The 26110-nt window shown below is 35.4% G+C and overlaps 1 protein-coding gene across 3 annotated transcripts in view; it reads left to right on the forward strand.

The window, feature by feature from the left end:
• RPRD1A (regulation of nuclear pre-mRNA domain containing 1A) overlaps nucleotides 1-26110 on the forward strand; it is a 76649-nt gene that overhangs the window by 31256 nt on the left and 19283 nt on the right. For 2 of the 3 annotated variants that reach the window (XM_055323732.1, XM_055323733.1), the window contains exons 2-6: nucleotides 3193-3322; nucleotides 7178-7284; nucleotides 7364-7461; nucleotides 10437-10563; nucleotides 10673-10848. In XM_055323732.1, coding sequence (XP_055179707.1) covers nucleotides 3193-3322; nucleotides 7178-7284; nucleotides 7364-7461; nucleotides 10437-10563; nucleotides 10673-10848 — 638 coding nt within the window. Of the gene's footprint in view, nucleotides 1-3192; nucleotides 3323-7177; nucleotides 7285-7363; nucleotides 7462-10436; nucleotides 10564-10672; nucleotides 10849-12118; nucleotides 13098-26110 lie in introns of those variants that run through there. The other variant, XM_055323734.1, reaches the window with a different exon arrangement.

The following is a 26110-nucleotide window of genomic DNA, read 5'->3' on the forward strand; positions in this document are numbered from 1 at the left end:
GGAGAAGTAGGCTCCCGCTTGGGAGTATGTAACTGTTTCTTACTTATGTGATGACTGAACTTGTATTGCCCTTTTAGGCAATGCCCTTTTATGCTCAAAATTTTAGGTAATATTATGTCCTTGTATATTAGCCAGATTTTACTATTATTATTTATTTGTTTTGGTTTACCTGTTCCCACACAAGGTCCAAGGAAAAGGGGCTATACTTTTTTTTTTTTTTTAAGATATATTTATTCATGAGAGACAGACACGGGGCGGGGCAAAAACATAGGCAGAGGGAGAAGCAGGCTCCTCGCAGGGAGCCCGATGCGGGACTTGATTCCAGATCCTGGATCCCGGGATCACGCCCTGAGCTGAAGGCAGACACTCAACTGCTCAACTGCTGAGCCACCCACGTGTCCTGGAAAAGGAGGCTATACTTAATACCAACAGTAGCTTAAAATTGTTAGTTCAGAGGTGAGATAAAGAAAATGGTTCCTCACAATGTAAATAGACCGGTCTTTGTTTGCTAATACTTTATTGGCACAAATATAGCAGTATATACACATACAATACATTGGGTTATAATACTATATTTATGATTGCTTCCAGGGTTGGTGTGATACATTAGTGGAGAGAAGGAATAAAGAAAGAGAACTCACATTTTTAGTGATGTGACCTATCAGGTGCCAGTTTACATAGAGCTCAAAAACTCTTGATTGAACAGGAAAGGTTATTTTTTTGGTCCATGCTCAGCATGGTCCCTGGCACATAGCATACACTAAATAAATGCTGTTTAAAATTATTTTTTATTTTTAAAGATTTTATTTATTTGAAAGCGAGAAAGAGGGAGTGCGTGCAAAGCGGGAAGGAGAGGGAGAAGCCCGCTCTTTGCTCAGCATATGCAAGCATATGCCCAGGAGCCTGGGATCATGTCCTGAGCCAAAGGCAGATGTTCAACCAACTGAACCTAACTGCCACCCAGGCGCCCCAAATACATGCTATTTAAATTGAATGAAGTTTTGGAAAAAAGCAGTTTTTATAAACAGCCCTGTGTCAGTAGAAATAAACGAAGTGAATAGGTCACACCCAGTATTAAGGGTTATATTCTTTTGCCAACAGAGTTTTTTCTTTTTTCTTTTTTTTTTTTTTCAGTTTTTTCTTTAAGGAATTATGAAATGGTTTGTTTGCTCTTTCTGTTAATTTTGTATGCTTTAATAACGATTTATGGCTTTGTTATTTTCAATTATCAAAATTCATTTGAAAATCATTTTTGTGATTTTCTTCTAAAATTGCTTGTGGGTAGTTCCATTAGTTTATTTTTGCTCTACATAAAGGTACAAATAGTTTTATTTTTTATTTTATTTTTTTTAAAGATTTTATTTATTTATGAAACACACACGCAGAGAGAGAGAGAGAAGCAGAGACACAGGCAGAGGGAGGAGCAGGCTCCATGCAGGGAGCCTGATGTGGGACTTGATCCCGGGACTCCAGGATCACGCCCCGGACCAAAGGTGGCGCTAAACCCCTGAGCCACCTGGGCTGCCCTACAAATAGTTTTAAATGGAAGTAAGTTTTTTTTACTGAAAATTTGGAGAAGGGGTGGGTATACCTGATAGCGGTTTCTAGGTATTTTTCATATTTTAGCCTGGGTTTCACAAAGGGAAAAAAATGAAAATAATGTCTTGATATTTGAACCTTATACAAATCCATGCTCCTGGTGTTTTGTTTTTTTTTTTAAATATACTGGGAAATATATTTTGAAATCTTGTAAATTTTTGCTTTAATGTACGTTGTAGAAACCATTCTGAAGAGATGGTAGCCCATGGATTTAAAAATATTCCAGGACCCCAGGATCATAACCTGGGCCAAAGGCAGAGATGCTCAACCATTGAGCCACCCAGGCTCCCCAGGCCACATCTTTCGATAGGCCAACGAGACCATGCCGATGGATCGCACAGATTTGTAAAGTCTGGCCATCTCTGACTCACTATTTTAGTTTCTCCTAAGAAGGTTGTGTCACTAGTTTCCCTTCAAGAAAGATGTGAACTCAGAAATGGCTTTTACTGTATTGAATGATTAAACTGTGAATACTCAAATCTAGAGGACCAAATGTAGTCTGCCTGTTTTTGTCGTAAATCCAGTAAACTGGCCCACGTTAATGGTGCACTGGATTATCAGTCCTGACCCTGGGTTTCCTTTACCATTGAATGTGGATGCCACAGAGTACAGTGTTTCTGAATATAACTGTACAACTTTGAATAATTCATATTTCATTCTAAAATTATAAAAAGAGCCAATATAAAAGATTACATTCAAATAACTAAAATTTACCTATACGTATGACTCTTATTTGAGACCCTCAATACTATACTACTTAACATTGTAACTAGTAAAAATGTATTCTGGCCCACAATTGTTAAAATCTTTTCTGTTCTTTTAGAAGGATGATTACACTCACAGAATATAATGAGAAAGGACATCCTTTTGTCAATGAATCAGTTATTTAAGGCCATGTTATCCAAAGTGGATGAAAATCTAAACTGCCCATTTGATCTCCCTAACATTTACTCTGTTAGCTTGGGAAATATTTTCATAAACAAAAAATACGTAATTAATTGAAGTGATGTGTCTTTCAGCATATTTTACATTTCATACTCTTGTTTTACAATAACTTAATGATAACTGTAAAACCAGTGTGGGTATTAGAACAGTCATGAATTCAAGCTTTAGGATACCATCTTAACATGACCACTCACTATCTTACTTTAAATAAGGTGTATTTCATGTAGTGTTTACTAATTTTAACAAAATTTAGTACAGATAGTTACAGATATGCATTTTTACCGACTTGAGGATTTTGGTTTTATAAAAACTATTAATTTGGGATTAATGATAAAACTAGGAATCAAAGGTAAGTAATTTGGGCAATTTAGTAAAAGAGCAAGGAAACAAATTAATTATGGACTAGTTCCTTCTCCTGAGTCCTTTTTTTTCCTTCACATGATCCATATCCAGAAACTAGAAACCTAGTGAATTAAAGAATAGTGACTTGATAAGTCTGGTAGTAGAATGAGAAGCTAGAGTTGAACATGATACATAAAAGTTAGTATGTTTGTTGTAGTTCTCAAACTACTTGATTTAGATATTGGGAAGGTTTGTCCAAGTTAAATGAAGATATTTTAAATAGATTTTTAATTTTTTTTTTTCCAGCTAAACCAAACAGGAAGCTTACTTTTCTCTACCTAGCCAATGATGTCATTCAAAACAGCAAAAGGAAGGGGCCGGAGTTTACAAAAGATTTTGCACCAGTTATAGTGGAGGCTTTTAAACATGTTTCAAGGTATGGTAATTGTTTGGGTACTAGGTAATCTGTTTTAAATGCACACAATGTGTCCTTTTGTTAAAATTTGCTGTAAGCCATTCAAACAAAAAACAGGGACTGTATTTCTTGAAATTTTCATTTGAAAAGACTATAAATAGCTTTTGTAAATACGTTAAATACTTCTGTGAAGGGAAATTTTTGAATTGTTGCAGTGGTGATAATTTGAAGTACTTGAACTAACAGCTTTAGGAGACCAAAAGCAGCTTCCATATTGGAATGAAGGTATTGAATTGAAAATTTGTGTGCTTATAAAGCTATCAGTTTTCCAACTAACATTTCTGGATAATAGTTGTTCCCTTTCCTTTCATATTGCTTGTAATTCTAAGGGGTTTTTTTAGTGTTAGAGTATATATCATAACATTTAAAAATGCTTTAGAACTATATTTATTTAGAATATTTACAAGCCTGTTGAAAAATTTTGCTACAGAAAAATTCTAAGGATAAAAGTCAATGTTTTGGCTTATGCCCTTTCTAAATGCTTATTTCCAAACCTGCACAAATATTTGGTAGATTACTGGGTAAACATTATTGGGGTAGACTACTGAATCCATCTGAATTATAGAATCCAGGGGTAAATAAAGATCTGTGTTGAATGATTTAAGGATGAAAATATACTCCAGGCATGCCCCGCAACTTTAGTTATAGTGGATACATTTTTCAAAAATTAGTGTGTAAAATACTGCTGTATGCTACTTTCTTAAAAGAATATTACTTATCTTTCCTTTTAGATAACTTTTACCATCTTTTCAGATGTTGGCATTTCTTAAGAGTTCAGTCATAGGCCCTCTTCCCTGTGGTCATATTCTTTACTTGACCTCTGGGCGATTTCATACACTACATATATTTAGTTATTATCTACACCCTGATAACTCAAAATCTTACATGCCAATCCAGATGTGTTTCTTTCTTTTAGTTCTTTGTGTCCTGTTGCCTAATAAATTTCTAGTTATATGCCTCCAGTTATATACACATCTCAAACATATAATGTCTCATATTGAATTCCTATTATGTCCTTGCTCTCTGCTAGACTTGTTCCTCCTTTAGTTTTCACTCTCAATGGATGCCAACTCCATCTATCCAATGGCCCATCTGAGAAATTAGGTCTTCTCTTTAACTTTCTCTAATACTGTGATTTATAGTATTATCACATTCTCCTTTCTTCTTCATTCCTCTTCTTCTTTGTAGTATATATAGTTCCCACAGTTCTTTAGATTTCTTTACATTCCAATTTCCGTAATGTCTTTTTTTTTTTTTTAAGATTTTTATTATTAGAGGGGGGAAAGAGAGAGTATGCAGGCATAATAGCACAAGTCATGGGGCAGAGGGAGAGATAGAAGCAGACTCTTTACTGAGCTGGGAGCCTGACATGCACCTCCATCCCAGGACCCCAAGATCATGACCTTAGCTGAAGGCAGACACTAAACTGACTGAGCCTCCCAGGTTCCCCCATATTGTCATTTCTATATAATTGCAGGAGCCTCCAGTATTATTTAATCCATTTAGGAAACTAGCCACAGTTGCAGAGCTGATCATAACATTCTCTTGCCTTTGAGTTCTCATTTGTCCCAGAGATCACATCTGTAGTCCTGAGCAAGACTTAAGGTATTGTTTCATGGCCCTGTCCACATCTTCAACTCCTATCTCACATTTCTTCCACATATACACTTTATAGTCCAAGTTTAGGTTAACTGAACTCTTAGTTTTTCTACCTTAAAAATATCTTGCCTCTCCTGAAAAATTAAATTAAGGAAAGAACTAGATAGTATGAGAGCTTTATATCATGAGACAAAGAATGACTATTGTGGGGAAGTGGCATTTGAACAGAGACTGAAGGAAAAGATGAAATGTGCTACTTGAGCATGTTGAGGGGGAGGATTCTAGGTAGAGGAATACTGGCAGAAACAGTTGCGTGCTGGGCATATTTGAGGATCAGCAAGAAGAAGGTATCTAGAGAATGTGTACTGAGTAGCCAGGAAGTAGAACATGTCTACTTTGTGGTCCAGGATAAGGATTTTGGTTTTATTCTTGGTATGATTTTTTTTTTTAAGATTTTATTTATTTATTCATGAGAGACAAAAGAGAGAGAGAGGCAGAGACATAGGCAGAGGGAGAAGCAGGCTCCATGCAGGGAGCCCGATGTGGGACTCAGTCCCGAGACTCCAGGATCACACCCTGGGCTGAAGGCAGGAGCTAAACCGCTGAGCCAAATCTGGTATGATTGATAGCTCTTTGGGGATTGAAGAGCAGTATGATTTGTTGTTGTTGTTGTTGTTTTAATAAAGATTTTACTTATTTATGCATGAGAGACAATCAGAGAGAGAGAGAGGCAAAGGGAGAAGCAGGCTCCACTCCATGCAGGGAGTCAGGCATGGGACTCGATCCTGGGTCTCCAGGATCCCACCCTGGGCTGAAGGCAGCGCTAAACCGCTGAGCCACCAGGGCTTGCCCGATCAATATGATTTGATTGACATTAGTGGAGCATAGAGCAAAAAGTAAGAGCCTAAGAGACCAACAGGAAGACCTAAGAAACCCAGGGCAGCCCGATCTCAAATATCTGCATCTGATCTCAAATATCATTTCCTCAGATTATTTTTTTATTTTTTATTATTTTATTTTTAGATTTTATTGATTGATGAGAGACACAGAGAGAGAGAGAGTCAGAGACATAGGCTGAGGGAGAAGCAGGCCTCCATGCAGGGAGTCCAATATGGGATGCGATCCCGGGATCACACCCTGAGGCGAAGGCAGACAGACGCTCAACTGCCAAGCCATCCAGGTGTCCCCCTCAGATGCTTTTTAAAATCTTTCTTGAAATGGATGAGGTCCCTGTATTATGCTTGTCTCTAAAACCTTGTTCTTTTTTTGGCACTTGTAAATAACAACAGCTGCCATAAAACTCCATTTGTATCTCCAGTGTCAAAAATAGAGCTATGATCAATAAGTATTTGTTAAATAAATTTAAAAATCACAATTTGAAATCTTCTTAGCCTCATATTCAGCCCCCATTCAGTTAGGGCCATCTTCTTTTTTTTTTTTTTAAATTTTTATTTATTTATGATAGTCACAGAGAGAGAGAGAGAGGCAGAGACACAGGCAGAGGGAGAAGCAGGCTCCATGCACCGGGAGCCCGACGTGGGATTCGATCCCGGGTCTCCAGGATCACGCCCTGGGCCAAAGGCAGGCGCCAAACCGCTGCGCCACCCAGGGATCCCCTAGGGCCATCTTCTTTGTAAGCCCCTACTAGCCAGCAAGAGTACTTTTACATTTTTTTGGTAATTTTTTGTTTAATAATGTGTTTAGGGGCACCTGGTTGGCTTAGTCGGTAGAATGTATGACTCTTGATCTTGGGGTTTTAAGTTTGAACCCCATTTTGGCTATAGAGATTACTTAAAAAATAAAATCTTGAAAAATATATATCTATACGCTTTTTTTTTTTTTAAAGATTTTATTTACTTATTCATGATAGAGAGAGAGATATAGGCAGAGGGAGAAGCAGGCTCCATGCCGGGAGCCTGATGTGGGCCTCGTGGGCCTCGTGGGCCTCGATCCTGGGACTCCAGGACCACGCCCTGGGCCAAAGGCAGGCACTGAACCACTGAGCCCCACCCAGTGATCCCCTATCTATAAGCTTTTAAAGGAAGCACAGGATATGTCTGTCTTAATCACTTCACCCCTGAACTTCTGGTCACATAGTGGTGCTCAGTAAATATTTGGACAGCTTTTTTCAGGGAATGAGTATGTGGTTGTATTGAAAATCACCATTACCTTTTCAGTAGCTCTATTAATTATTTTATTTATTTTTTTTTTCTTTAGTGAAACTGATGAAAGTTGTAAGAAGCATCTTGGAAGGGTATTATCTATTTGGGAAGAAAGGTCTGTTTATGAGAATGATGTGTTAGAACAACTTAAGCAAGCTCTGTGTAAGTGTGTAATCTTTTATTATGATCTCTTCGTTAAAATGTTTGCTTTCATTAAAACTTCAGTGTTCTTTCAATTCAGATGGTGATAAGAAGCCTAGGAAGCGAACTTATGAACAGATAAAGGTGGATGAAAATGAAAACTGTTCCTCTCTGGGATCTCCAAGTGAACCACCACAGGTAGAAGTTTTTCTCTGTTAAGGGAGTTATGTTACTATTACTTCATGTGGCCTTGAATCAAGCTTTATTAATTTCGAAGTTTTACTTTTATAAATTGATTTTTATTATTGTAATTTAGTAAAAGAAGCTATATGAATATTTCTTATTTTCTGATTAACAGATTGCTTATGTTTAATGTAGCATGTTATATATTGTGTATTAGCCAACTGTATTTTGCATAGAAAAGGCAACTGTATTTTGCATAGAAAGAGGATATCTGATTGTTAAGTATGATTAGGTCTGGTGAGATATCTGCCATTTAAATAGTTTCTTTTTAAATAAAAAAACATTGTATGATAAGGCTATATTTTAATATAATTTAAGTACATTGAAAATGCCATTCCTTAACACTGCCCTTTAGAGTACTTTTTCTTTTAAACATGTAAAAATGAGTGTTAACAGTAACAAGCATGTATTCATACAGTTCTGTGTAACTATATAGAATCATTTAATTCCATGGTAAAAATAAAATGGATTAGAGTCATTATCTTAATACCCCATGTCCTCCCAGGTTGATACAGTATAGCATTCTTTACCCGTCAGATGATTCCAGAAAGACATTTTTAACTTTTAATTATGTGGGCATTGAGTGTTAAAGCTTCCTCCTTCTATGTTTCAAACATATAGGAGGGACAGATAAAATTTAAAAGGAGAAAATGAAGACATAGCCATACTCATAAAACAAGGTAAATATCTTTGTGGGCTAGAAATGGTACAGAAGCACAACTCCATATGTGAGCCAGAGCCTGGTTCTTGCTAAACTTTGGTCTGGAAGCAGACATGGCTTTCCAGAAATACTAGGGTAATAAGAACTCACAGTGCTCTGTGAGAGTTGGAGGACTGGACCTGAATTCACTGCATGAAACCAGAGGCTGGGTGAAACTCTTTTTCCATTGAACGGAGCTTGAAAGAAAGATAAAACCAGTTACTCCTAGAACTGTGGGTTTATTATATCAATATTTGTACTGGAGAGGGAGAATAATCTGACCAAGGTGCTCAGCTAGGACCTGAACTCAATTAATTGCCTGTTCACTCCCTGACAGGAGGTGCTGAAGCCCACATGAACACTAGGGAAAAAGGTTGAGTAAAAAATAAGAACATAACATTTCAAACAACCAAGCGCTAAGGTTTATATATCTTTTTATTTGGTAATAATTCAAGACAAAGCACTTTGTGCTAAGAGCCCTGTTATGATTTCATAAACAGTATTTTACCTGAGTTCCTAGATACAGGGTCTGATCCTCTTGTGTTCTCCCTGATAAGAAGAGTAGCCTCAGTTGTACTTCTTAGGAGTATCTGTCCAACTCTAATCTAGTATTTAAATGCTGTTGCTTTTCATTTTATAATGATTATTTTCAGATTAGTTGTACTGCTTTATTCTTAGTGGTTCAGCTTTGTAGTTACCATTTTATTTATGTCATTCTTTATAAGAATGGCTACAATTTCTCTTTGTAGGATCCAGTTGAACTCATTTCATTTTCCTCTATTAGAAAGTTTTAAGGTAGTAGTGTTTTCAGACAACTTGCTTTTTTTTCTGATCCTTGACCCAGCCCTGGAAACTTTGAATTAACTCACATGGAAATGTGAAGGTGAGATAAGAGTAGGTTTTAGTTAAAGCATACATGTCAAGACTATAAAGCCAGATTGCTTCTAGAACTTCAGAAAATTTTAGAGCTTTCTAAGTCTGAGTAAAAATGACGATATAAAAGTTAATTGGGGTACCATGAGAAACAAGCTTCCTGATAATCACTGTTGCTCTTAAGCTCACTTTCATTTGTGGGGGCATATATATCAAAATGACTTTGTAAAATATTAGAATTAAACACATAGTAATGAATTAAAAGCATACGTGGGCAAAAAAAAAGCATATGTGGGATAGTATATTTCTTACTAGGCTCCATTCATTCTTACCATGTTTGATGATTTACTGTGTGCTAGACCCCAGTGACAGCATTTTCTTGGAATAGCTTAAAGAAAAATCAGTAATCATCTGTCAGTGTCATCTTAATGTATACACTGAATTGGTTAGATCTTATATTTTTAAGAGTGTATGATTACCTACTGTTCTAGAAACTAGTCTTAGAGATTAAAAAAAGAAAAGAAGGAGGTGGGATGGAAATGGAGTCCAGTAAAAAGAAAATGTATTCATTTTTCTTTGAAATAAATTTATAGACATGAATTATGAAGTTATCAGCAAAGGCTTGCCATTCCATCCTAATTATATCTGATATAAAAACAATACAAGTAAAATATTCCAATGATAAAGTAATTTTTATATTGGTTAAGTATTTTATGCAAGTATTAGTCATCAGACATGGAATTTTGTGATATTTTAATAATCTTATTAACAAACTGTAGGATAGTTGGAGATGCCCTATTTGAACATATTCCAGAACTACACTGTTCTTATGCTTTAATTACATCATGTAGAAATAGAATCTGTGAGACTCTTTGTTGTAGTAGAACATGCTTTGTATCCCCCTTCCCAAATATCCAATTTAGTATTAAAAGATTCTGCTCATGTACAATGATAATATAATGAATATGTTGTATAAAACTTTATTGTCTAGGTTGAAATTATAGCCTGATTTCCCTTTTGCCATTGTATGTATTTGGCATATAAATCAAGCAAGTCACTTTCAGAGTCTGATAGTTATTTTTACACTATCTGTCTCTGCCACTGGAGTATGACTTCCTCAAGGCTGAGGGCCGTCTTATTTTAGTTCCCAATGTATATATTTCTAATACTTAATATAGTGTAACTTCTTTGTCTTAATATTTCTTAAAAGAAATGGACTACCACAAAAGTAGTTTATATTTAAAACTTTGCACAGATGTATAGCCCATAGGGAGTGAAAAATATGAAATAAATTATAAGTCTTTTGTATTTGTTTAAGCTTCATTTATTATGGTTCTAAAGTTGTGTAACTTTTTAGACTTTAGATCTTGTTAGAGCATTACAAGATCTAGAGAATGCAGCTTCAGGTGATGCAGCAGTTCATCAAAGAATAGCATCTTTACCTGTTGAAGTCCAAGAAGTATCCCTACTAGATAAGATAACAGGTAAGAAAAGAAAATGTGATCTGGAACTTTTTTGGAAGTCAGGGTGAGGGAACGGCATATGGCATTGTTTTTGTTGTATAATAATGTTATTATTCTGTGCTTTTCTTAGATAAAGAATCTGGAGAAAGGCTTTCTAAAATGGTAGAGGATGCTTGTATGTTGCTGGCAGATTACAATGGCAGATTGGCGGCTGAAATAGATGATAGGAAGCAACTCACTCGAATGTTAGCAGATTTTCTTCGTTGTCAAAAGGAAGCCCTTGCAGAGAAAGAGCATAAATTGGAAGTGCGTAACCTTTTCCTTCTTTAGTGCTTATTTGTTTAATTTATTTTTTGGTAGGAATTTCAAAATACTATGTTCCCACACATCTTGCACTTTTTTGGACATAGACCTTTTTAGACAATGGCGCAGGTAAGCTACTCCTTGCAAGAATGGGCTTCTTTCTGCTTGAAGCAAATCAGCCTAATTAAACTTAGAAATTTGGTGTTATGAAAATTGCTTGCTTTATAAAACTATTCATGTGAAATTCCAGTAATATTAATTCATCCAAAAAGTTTAAACTCTATTGTCAAGAACAGAACTAATGGGAAAATAGTAGTATAAAGTCTGGTGTCAGCTACAGGAAATTATGGTTGGATTTATTGAATTCCTGTTCTGAGTACACGTATGTACTTTTAGGTATACAATTAAGAAAAAAAGTTTTTTGCATTGAACTTATGGGATGCTCTTCCCCCCTCTCTGTCCCTGAACAGTTCATCAGTTCTGTTCAAGAAGTTAGTCTTCAAGTTAGTCTTTTGTTCCATCCCTGAATCTGATACTTAACATATTCCCACACCTCACTTCTGGCTCACACACACCCTTAGGGAGAAGAAAGTCATCACTCCTTTAAGTTAAGTGGTGATTGATACTGTTGATGAATCTGGAGGTGCAGGGGTGAAAAAGAGAAACATTTTCCGATTTCCTTTGAGCAGAGTAGTTGTTGTCAGGGGTGGATGAGCCAGAATCTTTTTTGAATAGTTTTTGTTTAAAATTGTTTATTGCTCTAGCAATTTTTATTCCATATGTATATGTACGAGAATTTCTCATTTGTCTGGATCCCTTTTTAAACCGTTTTCTATAAATTTGTAGGTATGATACTGCCTCTATTTAGAATTGCTTTTATTCGTGTTTAGTTCTTGTTTTAGCAGTCTCTGCCAAAGAGGATCATCATTTCTATCTGTGAGACCAGCTTGTTGATCAAGAGCTCTCCCATCCCAAATTCTCAGCTTTTAATTTAACATTACCCCTTTTCAATATAGAGCATAGTTGTTGGCACCATACTCTGCATTTAGAAAAGTATCGCCATTGTACATAGAAAGGAGAAGGCAAAAAATTTTAAGACGATAACATATGTTATTTAACTTGGCCAGGTTTTGATCTTGTGATGCAACTTCAGTCTTAAACATACTGTTACTTGTTTTATTGTTAGCAGAGTTAAGGGTAAGTAATGTTATGCAATTTTTGTCCTCAGTCTTTTGGTATGGTTTCTTTAACATCTATTGAGCTTCTGTTGCAGGTATTGGACATGGGCGTATCTTCTAACGATGTCATCATCATTAGCATATTCTTCCTGCTAAAAATAAATATCAAACTCCAAAGCCTGTATTGTCTCCTGTTTTTGAGAATTGAAGACTGAAACTGTTTTGGTTATTTAATCACTGGTTACAAAAAATAGAATTTATGTTTGAAATGTAATTAAGTGGAGAAATAGATCAGATGTCACACTCCACTTCCTTCTTTTCCCAGTTCTTTCAGCTAGATGGTTATAGGTGATGAGGCTGATGATAATAATAGCAATAACATTTACCATGTGTCAGGTACTATTGAAAGCACTTCACATCCCTCAACTCATTTAATCCTATATAGTAGGAAGAATGATCCCCATTTTACAGGTAAAGAAACAGAGGCCCAGGAAAATCAAGTAACTTGCCTAAGGTCACAAAGAGGTAGTGAGTTGTTAAGAACCCAGGAACTCTTTCTCCAAAAGGCACATTTGCTTCCAAGTTTTACATAAAGAGATTTAAGATCACAGCAAAAGCTAAAAAATCTCTCTTCAGCTCTTTCTGTTTCCTCCCTCCTCAGAGGTAATCACTGTCTTAAAGTGTTCTAGGCACTTTTTTGTTTTTCGGTGTCACTGGATATTATATTAAAAAGAGACCACCTAAATTATACCGAACATTAATTAGTTTACAAGTAATAAAAATTTAGATTTCCAATAAATTAGGAAGTCATTCCACAGAACTCTTTGTTATTATTTAGAACTAAGTGATTCCTTTGTCAGATTATGGAAATGATTTGAGGTAGACATTTTTTGTATTGAGTAGATGGCATCATTTTGAAGTTGAGACTGAAAGATCAAGATTTATATTTACCATATAAGCTTTTTCAGTTACCTGCATCTTTGAATACCAACTGTCATTGACCAGGTATTGATGAGTCCTTTTTTTGGTTTTCATTTTTTTTTCTTTAAATTGAACATAAATATAAAGTATCCATTCAGGGATTGTCTATTTCATATATTTTTTAAAGAAGTTGATGTTAAAGCATTTGTAATGAATGAAAACATGAAGTGTTTTTTTTTTAATTTTGCAAATTATGAATCATTATTTTTGGAACTTGTGACAAACATAGCTGGTTTATTAGGCAAATAACTTAAAATATTTGACAATCTAATGTTTACAAAATGACATGTCACAGATTGCTATAGAAATCCTATTTCACCATTCAGAAGTTGAAATTATTTAATAAACTTGTTCACTTAGTTTATTTTTGGAAGGCATTCATGGATAGGGTACTTAAAATGACATTTTGATTTAGTTTGATACTTTTGGGGAGGGGAAAATACAGAGATCAGCAATTCTTTCATATTTAATAAGAATTTCTTTGCTCGATTTTGGATACTTTTTTCATGATACAGCTGGTATAAGGAAATATACTTTTATAAAATCCGTTTTTATGTCACTGATCTGTTTTAAATTGCTAGAATTCCATGGAAAATTGATTGTCTAGTCTATGAAATAGATTTACATAGAAGATTGGAAATCACAATTTATGGCTCTTAAATTATAGTTCAAAGTTCTGTAAGTCAGGATGGGAAAACTCAGGACTGTGTTTATCTTTTGCAGTCTTACATCAGTATATTCAAATTTAGCTTATTTTAAAATTGAGGGCATAGTATTCATTGTATGAATGTTGTTTCTTTATTTAATTCTGTCCCTCTTCTCATGGTGTCAGATTGCAACCACTAAGTTGCTTTTATTAGTTTTGTACATTATAGGTAGCGCTGCAGAGAACATCTCAGTGATGCAGATTCATACAGTTTTGCAAGTATATAAGCAGGATTGATTGTCAGAATCAGAATAGAATATCTGGGTCCAAGCGAATGTATGTTTAAGTGTTGACAGGGCATTCAAGTCCACCAAAAGGTTCTGCCTTTTTATTTTTTTAATTTTAATTAAATTTGTAATTTTTTGTTCTTTATGAGTATAATTGATGCATAGTGTTACATTAGGTTCAAGTGTAGATGTTCTATCTTTTAAAACACCATGCAATATGAGTTCTTTTCCTTTACCCTTTCCTTTAGCCCACCCTGAATATCATTGATCTTTTAAATTTTTGCATATCTGTTAGTTTAAAAATTATTTTTTTATTCAGATTGGTCATCTTTTAAAAATACTAGCAAAACTTAATAAAAATAAATAAAAATACTTATTAGCCTTTTTTGTTGCCAATTCCCCATTTCCTTTGACTACTTTTCTATTTGGTTCTAAGTTTGTGTGTTAATGTTTGTCTTGTCTTTTATATATTCTGGGCTTTCTGGTTATAGTTAAGATAGTACTCTTCATAAGTATAAACATACTATGCTCTTTTCCTGGAGATTTTTTTCTAGTAATTTTATTCATTAGGATTTTTTTATTTTTTTATTTTTTTTAATTTATGATAGTCACAGAGAGAGAGAGAGAGAGAGGCAGAGACACAGGCAGAGGGAGAAGCAGGCTCCATGCACCGGGAGCCCGATGTGGGATTCGATCCCGGGTTTCCAGGATGGCACCCTGGGCCAAAGGCAGGCGCCAAACCGCTGCGCCACCCAGGGATCCCTCATTATGATTTTTTAATTTATGGTATGACCTAGGGATCTAATTGAAAGTGATAGTAAGTAAATGTCCCTTGTCATGTATCAATTAATGATCAATCAGTTATTGACTGTCTTTTATTATGTTGTTTTTGCTATTTTTGGTTATACTTAATTCCTATATATGTATACATGAGAATGTACTCCCCTTTTTTATTCTGCTGGCCCATTTATCTTTTACTCATCTTTAATTATGCAGTAGAATTTTATTTGTATAATTTTTGGTATTGTTTGTGTCTACAATTTTAAATAATTATTATGTATGTGAGTTTTTACTTTCTTCCACTTATTTTATACATATTTGCTTTCATACTAAATATTTCAAATGCACTTTCCTAAGTAGAGATTTCTTAATTTAATGGCCTTCTCCATTTCTGAATGCATGGTTTTACTTTTGTTTTCCATCCCCTCTATCTGCTAGACCGTATTTTCCAGGATTTTCAAAAGTTTACTTTCATAAAACTTTGTTTTCCAGAAAGTTCAGTTTTCATTATTTAAATGCTTAAGATAAATTTTGTTTTGTCTGGGACATTTAATGATTAAATGTTTCTAATGTCTCCTCTTACTATAGGAAAGAAGAATATTTTAAATAGCACTGAAAGTACAAATTTAAAAACCTTACTGAAGATGTTACCTGCATGTAGCTTTTTGATGGTTATTTATCAAGTTTCATATATTACTAAGGGTATAGTAGTAAGAATATGGAGAACTGCTTATGTATGCTTTCATCTGTAGTTCACTTATTTCTTACATTTTACTTTTTTTCATTGAAATCATACTGATTTAAATTTAGAAATTTGATAAGATGGAGCTATATGGATTTTTTTATTTTTAGATTTTATTTATTTACTCGAGAGAGACACAGAGAGAGAGGGGAGCAGAGGCATAAGCAGAGAGAGAAACAGGCTCCACACAGGGAGCCTGATGTGAGTCGATCCCAGGACTCCAGAATCACGCCCTGGGCCAAAGGCAGATGCTCAACCCCTGAGCCACCCAGGTGTCCCTATGAATTTTTTTTATTTTTATTTATTTTTTTATTTTTTTTATTTATGATAGTCACACACACAGAGAGAGAGAGAGGCAGAGACACAGGCAGAGGGAGAAGCAAGCTCCATGCACCGGGAGCCCGACGTGGGATTCGATCCTGGGTCTCCAGGATCGCGCCCTGGGCCAAAGGCAGGCACTAAACCGCTGTGCCACTCAGGGATCCCCCCCCTATGAATTTTTTTAAAAAGCAGACATACTAATTACTCAATGGTTTCTTATATTATTTTTTGAGATGTAAATATTAAGTGTAAAATTTTTGTGATTATTTTTCAAGAACCATAATCTTAATCACTTTTTTTGATTATGCAAGTAATCTATTTTCATCATAGGAAAAAAGCTTCTTGAGCAAAAGGCTTATTAGCCCTGTGTTTTGGCACCTTGTATTTTGCATACTGTTGTTTTCATATATGTGCAACTTCTATGCCACTGTTTTCCTTTTTAATGAACGGCTGTATTGTAAGTTAACAGCTACATGTTCTTTGACAGTGTGTTTCAGTTGCTTGGATATTACTATAAACAGTATTGGAGTGAACATCTCTTGTAGTATATTCTTGACTCCTGTATATCTTTTTTTATGATAAATTCCTAAAGGTGAAATTGCTGATTCATGTTAAGGACTTGATAAATGTTATCAATCTGATTATCAGTAAGATTATACTAGATCATTGTCTTTGATGGTCTTCTCTTTGGGTCAGTCATTTTCTCTAGAAAAAAACGCATCTGTTTGCTGGGTAGATAACATAGGGCATCTGTTTTCAGAACGGTGCCTTTTATCTGATTTGGATTTTCAAATGCAGATCTTCGGCTTGGTTTCTCACTCCTGTCTTTTGCTCTATGGGATAAGAGTTGTAACAGACTGATGTAGGGATTTTCAGGTGAACTTTATTGTCAATCTTAAGACTTACTATTGTATTTCAAGGAGCTTGGTACTTCAAAGTCCTGAGCCTCTCCAAAGTTCCTCAGGATGAATTATATCACTTTCGATCATTATTTCTTGTTCCAGTTTTTTCCATCTTTCACAAGTGTCTTGACAGCTGTGTACTTCGATTCCCTCTTCTCCATTCCTTTGGGTTTCCACCTTTATAAATTGTTTTATGATTTTAGTGCCATTTGGGGAGTGAGTGGAGATAAATACGAGCTCAATTTATTATAAAAATGGAAGCCCATTATGTCTTGTTAAATAGAACTAGTATATGTGTTTTGTAACTTCTGTGAAACTACCCTTGTCTAAGGGGTTGGTCCAACGTTGCCTAGATTGTTAACAACTGATCTTCCTGTTTTTTCTCTTAAAGCCAATGCAACTGCAGCCTAGTTTATCTTTGAAGAAGTCAGATCTCATCATACCCTTGTTTAAAACTCTACAGTGCTTCCCATTACACTTTTAGATCTTACTTGAAAGTCCGTATATGGACTATGAGATCCCTAGTCATGAGTGTCCATTTAGCTTTATCTTGGGACTATCTAAGCAGCATCCATTTTACTCTAAAAGCTTGTACAGGTGAAACATTTCTCACATAAGGGTTTCTGCTTTGCTAACAAGGTAGCTGGAATGCTCTCTCCCTAGATCTTTACTTAGCTGGTGCCTTTTTAAATTTAGATTTATGTTCCTGTGTCACCTCTTCAGAGTCCTTCAAGTATCCCTTTCATTTGGTTCCACCTACCCCTTCTGCCCTCTTCCTACCTATTATGTTACACTGTCATTTTCTTTTTTCTTTTTTTAAAGATTTTATTTATTCATGAGAGACACACACAGAGAGAGAGAGAGGCAGAGACAAAGGCAGAGGGAGAAGCAAGCTCCATGCAGGGAGCCCCACGTGGTACTCGATCCCAGGTCTCCAGGATCATGCCCTGGGCTGAAGGCGGCGCTAAACCAGCTGAGCCACCCAGGCCGCCCCACTGTCATTTTCTTTTTGGCTTTTTACTTTCTATTTTTCCTTCACGGTACATATCATTATTTGAAAATTTAAAACTTTGTATATGTATTTAGCTATCATCTGTACCTGCCATTAGAATGTGAGCTCCATGAGAGGAAGAACTTTGTTTTGTTTTTCATGTTTATTGCCATATCCTAAGCTCTTGGAGTAGTGCTTTTCTCCTGATAGGCATTAAGTTTTTTTGTTGAATGAGTAAATGATTCAAATGATGAATGAGTGAATACCAGTACAAATGTAATTTGCAAGAAGTATATAAATATTTATATTTTAAATGGTAATTTATTTTGTAGTTCAATCTAAAATTATTTTACCCGTTTGCCCTGTTTTTCCTTCAGTAGAATAACATGTTAACAATATGTTAGGAAGTATGAATAACAAGTGAACAGTACTCAGCAGTGAAGAAACACTGAATTTATAAGAGTCACAGTGCTACTTGGTGGAAGAACTGAAGCCACAAATGAAATCAGAATCTTTAAAGCCAATGTTCTTTATTTTTACAAAGAAAGGAATTTAAACAGTAACTGCCTTTTGCTTGCTGGCTCATTCAAAGAATAGAGCTGATAATAGTAATACCCTTCTAGAGGGGCTTTGTGATTAAAGAATTTACAGGCACAAAGCAATTAGCACCCTGCCTGAAGCAAAGTAAGTGCTCAGTAACTGTTAACTTCTACTATTTTTACTGTAGCATTTGAGAATTAATAGAAGTGAGGTGAGATTGAAAAGTAGATTCCAAATTGAACTGATTGTTAGAACAGTGCAGAGGATGGAGAGGAATGGTAGCACTGCCAATGTTTGCAAGCCTGGGAGAAATTTGTATTAAGGAGACCAGGCAGGGTTTAACTAGAAAGCTTTATAGTATGGGTATTGAAGGCCTGAACCATAGTTGGTGATAGCAGTGAGAAAATAAAGGGAGAATAGGTATAGGGAACAGTTGAATCATAAGAATTTGTAAATTGGATCTGAGGGTAGAGAGGTAGAAGGAATCCATGATAAAGAAATTTTGAAAACCTTGGAACAAATGATTCTGGCATTGGCTAAAAGAATATTAAAATAGGGAACTATTTTGTAGTTTTGGTGGGAAGGATGATTTTGGTTTTAGGTAGGTCAAATTTAAACTTTTTTTTTGTTTGTGCAGTGAAGTCTTTATTTTTTCCAGCTTTATTGAGATACCTGACATATAATGAGTGAACTATTTCAAAATTCCTTTTTTTTTTGCTTTCTTAAAATATTGACCAGTTGCCACCAAAGTTTTTCTAATTGTAAAAGTAATAAGTGTTTCGCATAGTTTAGAAACCATTCATAAGAACACAGATACACCTCTAATTCATTACCTCTTAAATATTGACAAGATTTGGAAGATGGAATCATATAGTGCATGCTATTTTACATATTTTTTACACATTTACAGGAACATTTTCTTAATACTCTGATCTAAAATGAAATATTTCTTTTATTTAGCAGTTTTTTCCAGTTTCTTGCTATTGAAAAACATTGTTTTGAATTACCTTTTAGCTAAATCTTTGCTTATCTATGGTAATTTTTTCATAAATTCCTAGATGTAGGGGGGAAAATAAAGCAGCGAGATCAAGTGATTTTTTCATGTTCAATCTGCTACAATTTAGAAAAACAAAATGATATCCTATCTGGTGACAAGAGGAGGTGAAAGTGGAGATGTCTCAATTGCATTTTGTTGATGTAAATTCATATGACACAATCTGTGTGAAGATAGTGATAATAAATATCAGAACCCCTTATTTTACATGATTTTTTTCTGCTCTTTTCCTTTTACCAAGTCATCTAAATTGCATAATGCCCTAAAAGTAGCTAGTTAGGGGTACCTGGGTGGCCCAGTTTGTTAAGCCATTGCCTTCAGCTCAGGTCATTATCTCACGGTCCTGGAATCAACTCTGCCTCAGGATCCCTGCTCTGTGGGGAGTCTGCTCTCTCTGCCCTTCCCCCTTTCTGTGGGTGTACATGCATGTGTGCACTCTCTCAAAATCTTTAAAAAATACAAGTAGCTAACTTGTAGAGGAAATTCTGGGAGCCATTAAAATTATGTATAGTTTTTGCTTTCATATTTTAAAATATTGTAAAATACACATTACATAAAATTGACCATCTTAAGCATTTTTAAGTGTACACTTCAGTAATGTTAAAAACATTATCATTGCTGTGCAGCCTATCTTCAGAACTCTTTCATCTTGCAAATTGAAACTCTACCCATTAACCAATTCCCCCATTCCCCACTGTTCCCAACCCTGACACCCACCATTCTTTCTGTCTCTGAATTTGACTAGGAACCTAATTTAAGTGGAATCATACACTGTCTTTTTGTTACTGACTTACTTCATTCATCATAATGTCCTCTGGGTTTATTAGTGTTGTAGCATGTGCAAAATTTCCTTTTTAAGGCTGAATAATATTCCATGGTATGTATATACCATATTTTGTTTTCTCATGCATCTGCTGATGGACACTTGGGTTGTTTCCACTTTTTGGCTGTTGTGAATAATGCTGCTACGAACATGGCTTCTTAGCAAATAGCTCTTTAGAGTCCTTGCTTTCAAGTCTTGGGTTTATACCCAAAAGTGGAATTGTTGGATCACATGGCATTTCTGTTTTCAGTATTTTGAGAAACTGCTTGTACCGTAGCATATCACTGATAACAGCTGCACCATTTTTTATTCTTACAGCAATGCACGGAGTTTTTTCTTCACTTCTTTAACAATACTTGTTATTTCTTTTTGTTGATGGTAGCCATCCTAATGGATTTGCTTTATTATCTTGAAGAAATGTCTATTCGTATACTTAATTCATTTTTAATTGGGCTGTTTTGTTTTTTTGTTGCAATAAAGGGATGACATACATAGACTGAGGTTGAGGATAATTTGTTCCTGGGAGAAAAAGTTTGAAGATTATGAATCCACCAGTGCTGGATTGTCCTAGATGTTATTCTAGAACATTTCTCAAAAGATAGCCTCTGCTTGAATGTTTCTGATGTAAAAGGGAGCACACTGTTTTGAGAGCAGTCTTTTTCCATTTTCTGGGAAAGTGCTAGCAACATATGTACTTCTTTAAAATTTTCACAAACAAAAATAAATAAAATTTTCACAAACATATTTGATCAAATATATATATATGTGAAATATGTGAAAAAAATATATATATATTTATGTGTTTGTATATGTGTCCACACATACTTCTGCATTGGAGAAAATGGAAAATACTAAAAATCCAGAATGGAAAATAAAAACCAGAATCTACTGTTGATGTTGAAAATGCATAATTTGAGATAATAGCCCCTTAGTTTTCCCCTCTCTTCTTTTCCTCCTCCTAGTCCAATTTTGTTTATAGGCTTTTTTCTTTTATTCGTGTATAAAGAATATTTTTATTTTTTTATTGTTTCATTACCATTTTTCATGTATTTGTCATTAAAATTTTTACACGAATAGCTATTTCAGTCACCTGTCAAACAGGTATAAAAATCATGAAGAGTGACAAAAATAGTGCAAGTCCTTGCATGTCTGATAATGACTTTCCTTTTTATTCACCCATGAATGACTGGTTAGCTGAATATAGAGTTATTGAGTCATTCTTGTCTTTTTCTCTTTTGCCCAGTTACTATATTTTTCCTTTCTCTTACACATTTAACGCTCGCTTTGCCTAACACACATGTAGGATATTAGTCTTTTGTTAATTTTGCTTGATATTTGGGGCAGCCCGGGTGGCTCAGTGGTTTAGTGCTGCCTTCAGCCCAGGGCCTGATCCTGGAGACCCGGGATTGAGTCCCATGTCAGGCTCCTTGCATGGAGCCTGCTTCTCCCTCTGCCTGTGTCTCTGCCTCGCTCTCTCTCTCTCTCTCTCTCTCTCTCTCTCTCTCCCCCTCTCCCTCCCTCCCTCCCTCCCTCCCTCCCTCCCTCCCTCCCTCCCTCCCTCCCTCCCTCCCTCTCCCTCTCTCTGTCTCTCATGAATAAATAAACTCTTAAAAATTTTTTTGCTTGATATTTAATGTTCCCTTTAATTGCAAAGATCTAAGTTGCCTTTTTTTTTTTGATTCTTCAGTTTTTCCTTAGATTCCTGTTATATGGAATCTTCTGAATCTTCATATTTATCTTTCCTCACTTCTATAATTTTCCTTTAATATTTTCCTTGAGTTTTTGTTGTTGCTGTTTTTGTTGTATTCATCCTTACAGCATGCTTGTCTGATAGGAGTTGAGATTGTTTTCCCACATTTTTATGGATTCATAAAATGGATTTTATCTGTCGAAAAGGATTTATTATAACTTTACTGGGACAATTCCAGATTCTGCAATTCTGGGGCAAGTCAGAAGGAAATCAAAGGAGATGGTAGTGCCAGAGTTTTGTGAGTTTGCCAAGTCAGCCCAGACCTGACTAGAACTTTGCCTCTTTTTGCCAGCACAGCAGTCACACCATCCAGTACCAGTTTGGTTATTGTGGTGCCTAGATCTTCGTGTTGTTGAGACTCCCAATAGGTGTGGGTTGTCTTGTTAAAGTGACCCACACAAAAATCAGTATTATAAATGTCCATAACTTCTAGAATAGTCATGCCTCCAAGAGTTTGATACAGTCTTACTGAGAATGTTTGAACCTGTTTAATGTAAATGTAAAATACTGTTTAATTAGGTGCTAATTTTTTTACAAACCTTAATGTGGGATTTTTGTTGTTATCATTTTACTTACTGCAATGAGTGCTTAATGCATTTGCTCTGCCTGCTTTTAGATTACTTTTCCTAATCCATGAGTTGAGGAATTATGTAAGTAAATATTTAAAAGTGTATGTCTGATGAAAGTAATGGGCTCCAAGAAAGGATCTAAGGATCATTTCAGTAAACAGTATAACTATAGTAAGATCTGTAATGTGTCTTTATGTTTTTTGTTTTTTTAATAAAGAATATTTAAGGTCCAGTAAATAAAATTTTTACTTTAGCATAAATACTTTTATCGCATTTATTTCTGCTGTTTATAAGCTTTACTCCTTAGGCTCTGAAGTGTGTATGTGTGTTTGTTTTTTATGGAGTGTACATATTTTTAACAATGGAGTGTTGGCATTTTCTTATCATGTTAATATTGGGACTACTTCAGACCTCCATCCATTCTGTGAGTTGTTCATCAGTTTCTTACAAACTTAATTTTTAAAATATGTTTATCTTTATTATCTTATTGAGTCAATATTTCAGCCCTTAGAATTTCTTGAAAACTTGACTTTTCTCATTTCTTATTTTGGCTTTCTTGCTTGCTTTCTTTCAGATTTCTTAAGGATATATTCTGAGTTCTATATAAAATGCTTTTATGTGTTGAAGAGATAAGGCCAGAACAGGTCTGTGGTTAGAAACTTTTCTTAGTTGACTTTGGTCTTAGATTAGTGAACAGTTCGAGAAGCACATTAGCTTTGTGATGGATGAAGAGTGAGAACTCTAGAACTGGATTATCTGAGTTTAAATTCTGGCTTTACCACTTAACTAGCTCAGTGGCATTAGGCAAAACATTTGATCTCTTTGTACATTAGTCTCCTTGTTTGTAAACTAGGAATAATAATTATATCTGCTTTATATGGTTATTATGAGATTTACATGAATGAATACTTAAACCTGCCCAGTGTATAGTAACTACTTCAGAAGTTCTAGCCCGAGATAAGAAAACTTGGAGGTTTTCTAGATAGCTTATATCTATCTTCTGTGGTCTTCTCAAAAAATGAAGTGTTTATATTGCTAGTTACATTATTAGCATCTCAAGGATTGTGCCTAGATTCCTAAATTCTTTTTAAACAATGTGTTTAATCATTTTTTGAGATTCTGACTTACCTGTATCAGACCTACTTGTCTGTTTCTTCTGGAATCTGCCTCTTTAAAGTTAAGTATAGTGTTTGCTCATGTTCACCCTTTTAGCTCCTCACGAAAGTAATTGTCTCAGAAATCAAGTTGGTCTAGGGTGTTTTCTGCATTTCACCCCAGTGTTCTGAAGTGTAATTGATCATGTTGAGAGATTTGGATTCAAATAAAGTGTCACATTATTTCCTTGATGATTTAGATTTTCATTCTATTCTGTAGATAAAAGGATAGTTGCTTAGGTAGACAACCCTTGACTTCTATTTTAAGATGTTAGAATAAATGTATAAAACTTAGTATAGACTGTCTTTATCATATAACTAATAGATGTATATATAGATAACTTACATATTATGTTACATATCTATTATATAAATACAAAACAAGGTGATATATATATAATAAAAATAATAAGTGAGAGCAGAGAAATAAAATGGAAAGCCAGATAAAATGGAGAGGTTGAGATGAAATGGAGAGAGATACAGAACTGCATGCACTATGTCAGTAGATGGACACTAGCCACTTGTGCTATTTAAGTTAATTAAAATTTATCCAGTTTGTTGGGTAGTATAGATACACAACATTTTCACTGTCACAGAAAATTCTGTTCATAATGATTGGTCAAGGTTGCTTAAAAGATATCGATATACAAGAAATGAAGAAGTTATACTTTATATAATACATGACATAGCTCTGCTCTGATAAGAAATGATGGGTGCTTCCCAATGGCAGTATTTTTTTTTTAAGATTTTATTTATTTGAGAGAGACGCAGTGATAGAGAGCAGAGGGAAAGGGCAGACAGAGAAGTAGGCTCCCCCCTGAGCACAGAGCCCAATGCGGGGCTCAATCCCAGAGCCCTGGAATCATGACCTGAGTCAAAGGCAGGCTTTTAACCACCTGAGCCTGTCCTAGTGAACAGTATTATTAGAAGATAGGTACTGACAGGAATTGAATTGAAGAGAAGAACCACATCCTGGCATTTACTCTCCCTAAAAGTGGGAACATTTATGCAAGTATTCTACGTCCCACATGGAACACCTGGAAGCAGGAGGTTGGAACTAGCGTACTCCAGAATGGAAACAATCAGGGAGGTCAAATTCTGATGCATATCCTTTCTTGGACCAGATTGCAATGGTGAGGAATTGGTATCTGTATGGGAGCTTGCAACAGAGGAAAAGAGCAGTGTCTCTTTTGGCTGGTGAGGCCCAAGAGTGATGAGGATCATCTATATTCAAAAAACCAATCACTATAATCCATGTTGGAATTTGTCCACTTTACTGACAACCCAAGCAGGTTACATAATCTATAGATATGTAAAGATGATAATATCACTGGAACCACCGAGCATTTTCAGAAAGCCAATACATAAGGCAGTAGGTGCAGCGGGAAGAAATTTCTCCTAGGAAATAATGGAAAACCCAGCACGGTGATGTACTGAAAATGCCTAAATACCTGGAGATCACAGCCCACCCCTAATTAGTATCCATCAGAAGATAACAGGGTCCTTGCAGCCATGTTACAAAAAGCTCTGTATTTTTACATGCTGATTGACAAAGGAGTAGTTGGGAATTCTAGGCAAGTAAGGAAACAATATAAGCAATAGCTTTATAGTTAGAATGGCTATAAAATGAGAGCGTAAGAGTGAAACAGTGGGATAAGTTAGCTACTTTGTGAGATTGTGAGAGAGTAGACCTGCTGATGAAGTTTGAACTTAATATAGTCAGTGTTCTATCTTTGCACATAATGCATTCCTAAAAATGTGAATAAAAATAGATTTTAGGACATTTTAGCAAAGAAAATTATATATTATGTAATATATAGTCTCCCCAGGCAAATTTCTTTCCCTTTTTTTTTTTTTAAGATTTTTTATTATTTATTTATGAGAGAGAGGCAGAGACACAGGCAGAGGGAGAAGCAGGCTCCATGCAGGGAGCCTGATGTGAGACTCGATCCGGATCTCCAGGATCAGGCCCTGGGCGGAAGGCAGCACTAAACCGCTAAGCCACCCGGGCTGCCCCCCAGGCAAATTTCTTAAAAATCAATATTTTTTTAAGGTTTTTGGTTTGTTGTTGCTATTGTTTTGAGAGTGTAATCGGGATAGGGAGGCAGTGGGAGAGTAATAGAGAATCCCAAGCAGACTATGCTCAGTGCAGAGCCTGACAGGGCTGGATCTCTTGATCCTGTGACCTTGAGATAATGACTGGAGTTGGATGCTTAACCAACTGAGCTGTCCAGGTACCCCTGCAATTAGGATTTTTAAGCCCCTATGTGTTACTTGAGATGTAAAATTAGTAAGGACATAGATGAATTATTTAAAAAGATGCAATTTTAAATAATATTCTCGTGACTAAATAGGAATAACATTTAGTAGGAAGAGCTTATGTTCAAATTAGAAGGATTTAGTTTTTAGTGCCTTGGACTAAACTGCAATGTTGATTTTGACCATAGTCCCATCAACTTTCCTTCAGTCTATAAAGCAAAAGATGTGCTAAAATTTGCTATCTTCTCTGGTCTTTTCATGTAAAGAAGCAATATCCTTCTCTTTGGA

The sequence above is a fragment of the Nyctereutes procyonoides genome, unplaced genomic scaffold (genome assembly GCF_905146905.1).
Source record: "Nyctereutes procyonoides isolate TBG_1078 unplaced genomic scaffold, NYPRO_anot_genome, whole genome shotgun sequence".
In the NCBI taxonomy this organism is placed as follows: Eukaryota; Metazoa; Chordata; class Mammalia; order Carnivora; family Canidae; genus Nyctereutes; species Nyctereutes procyonoides.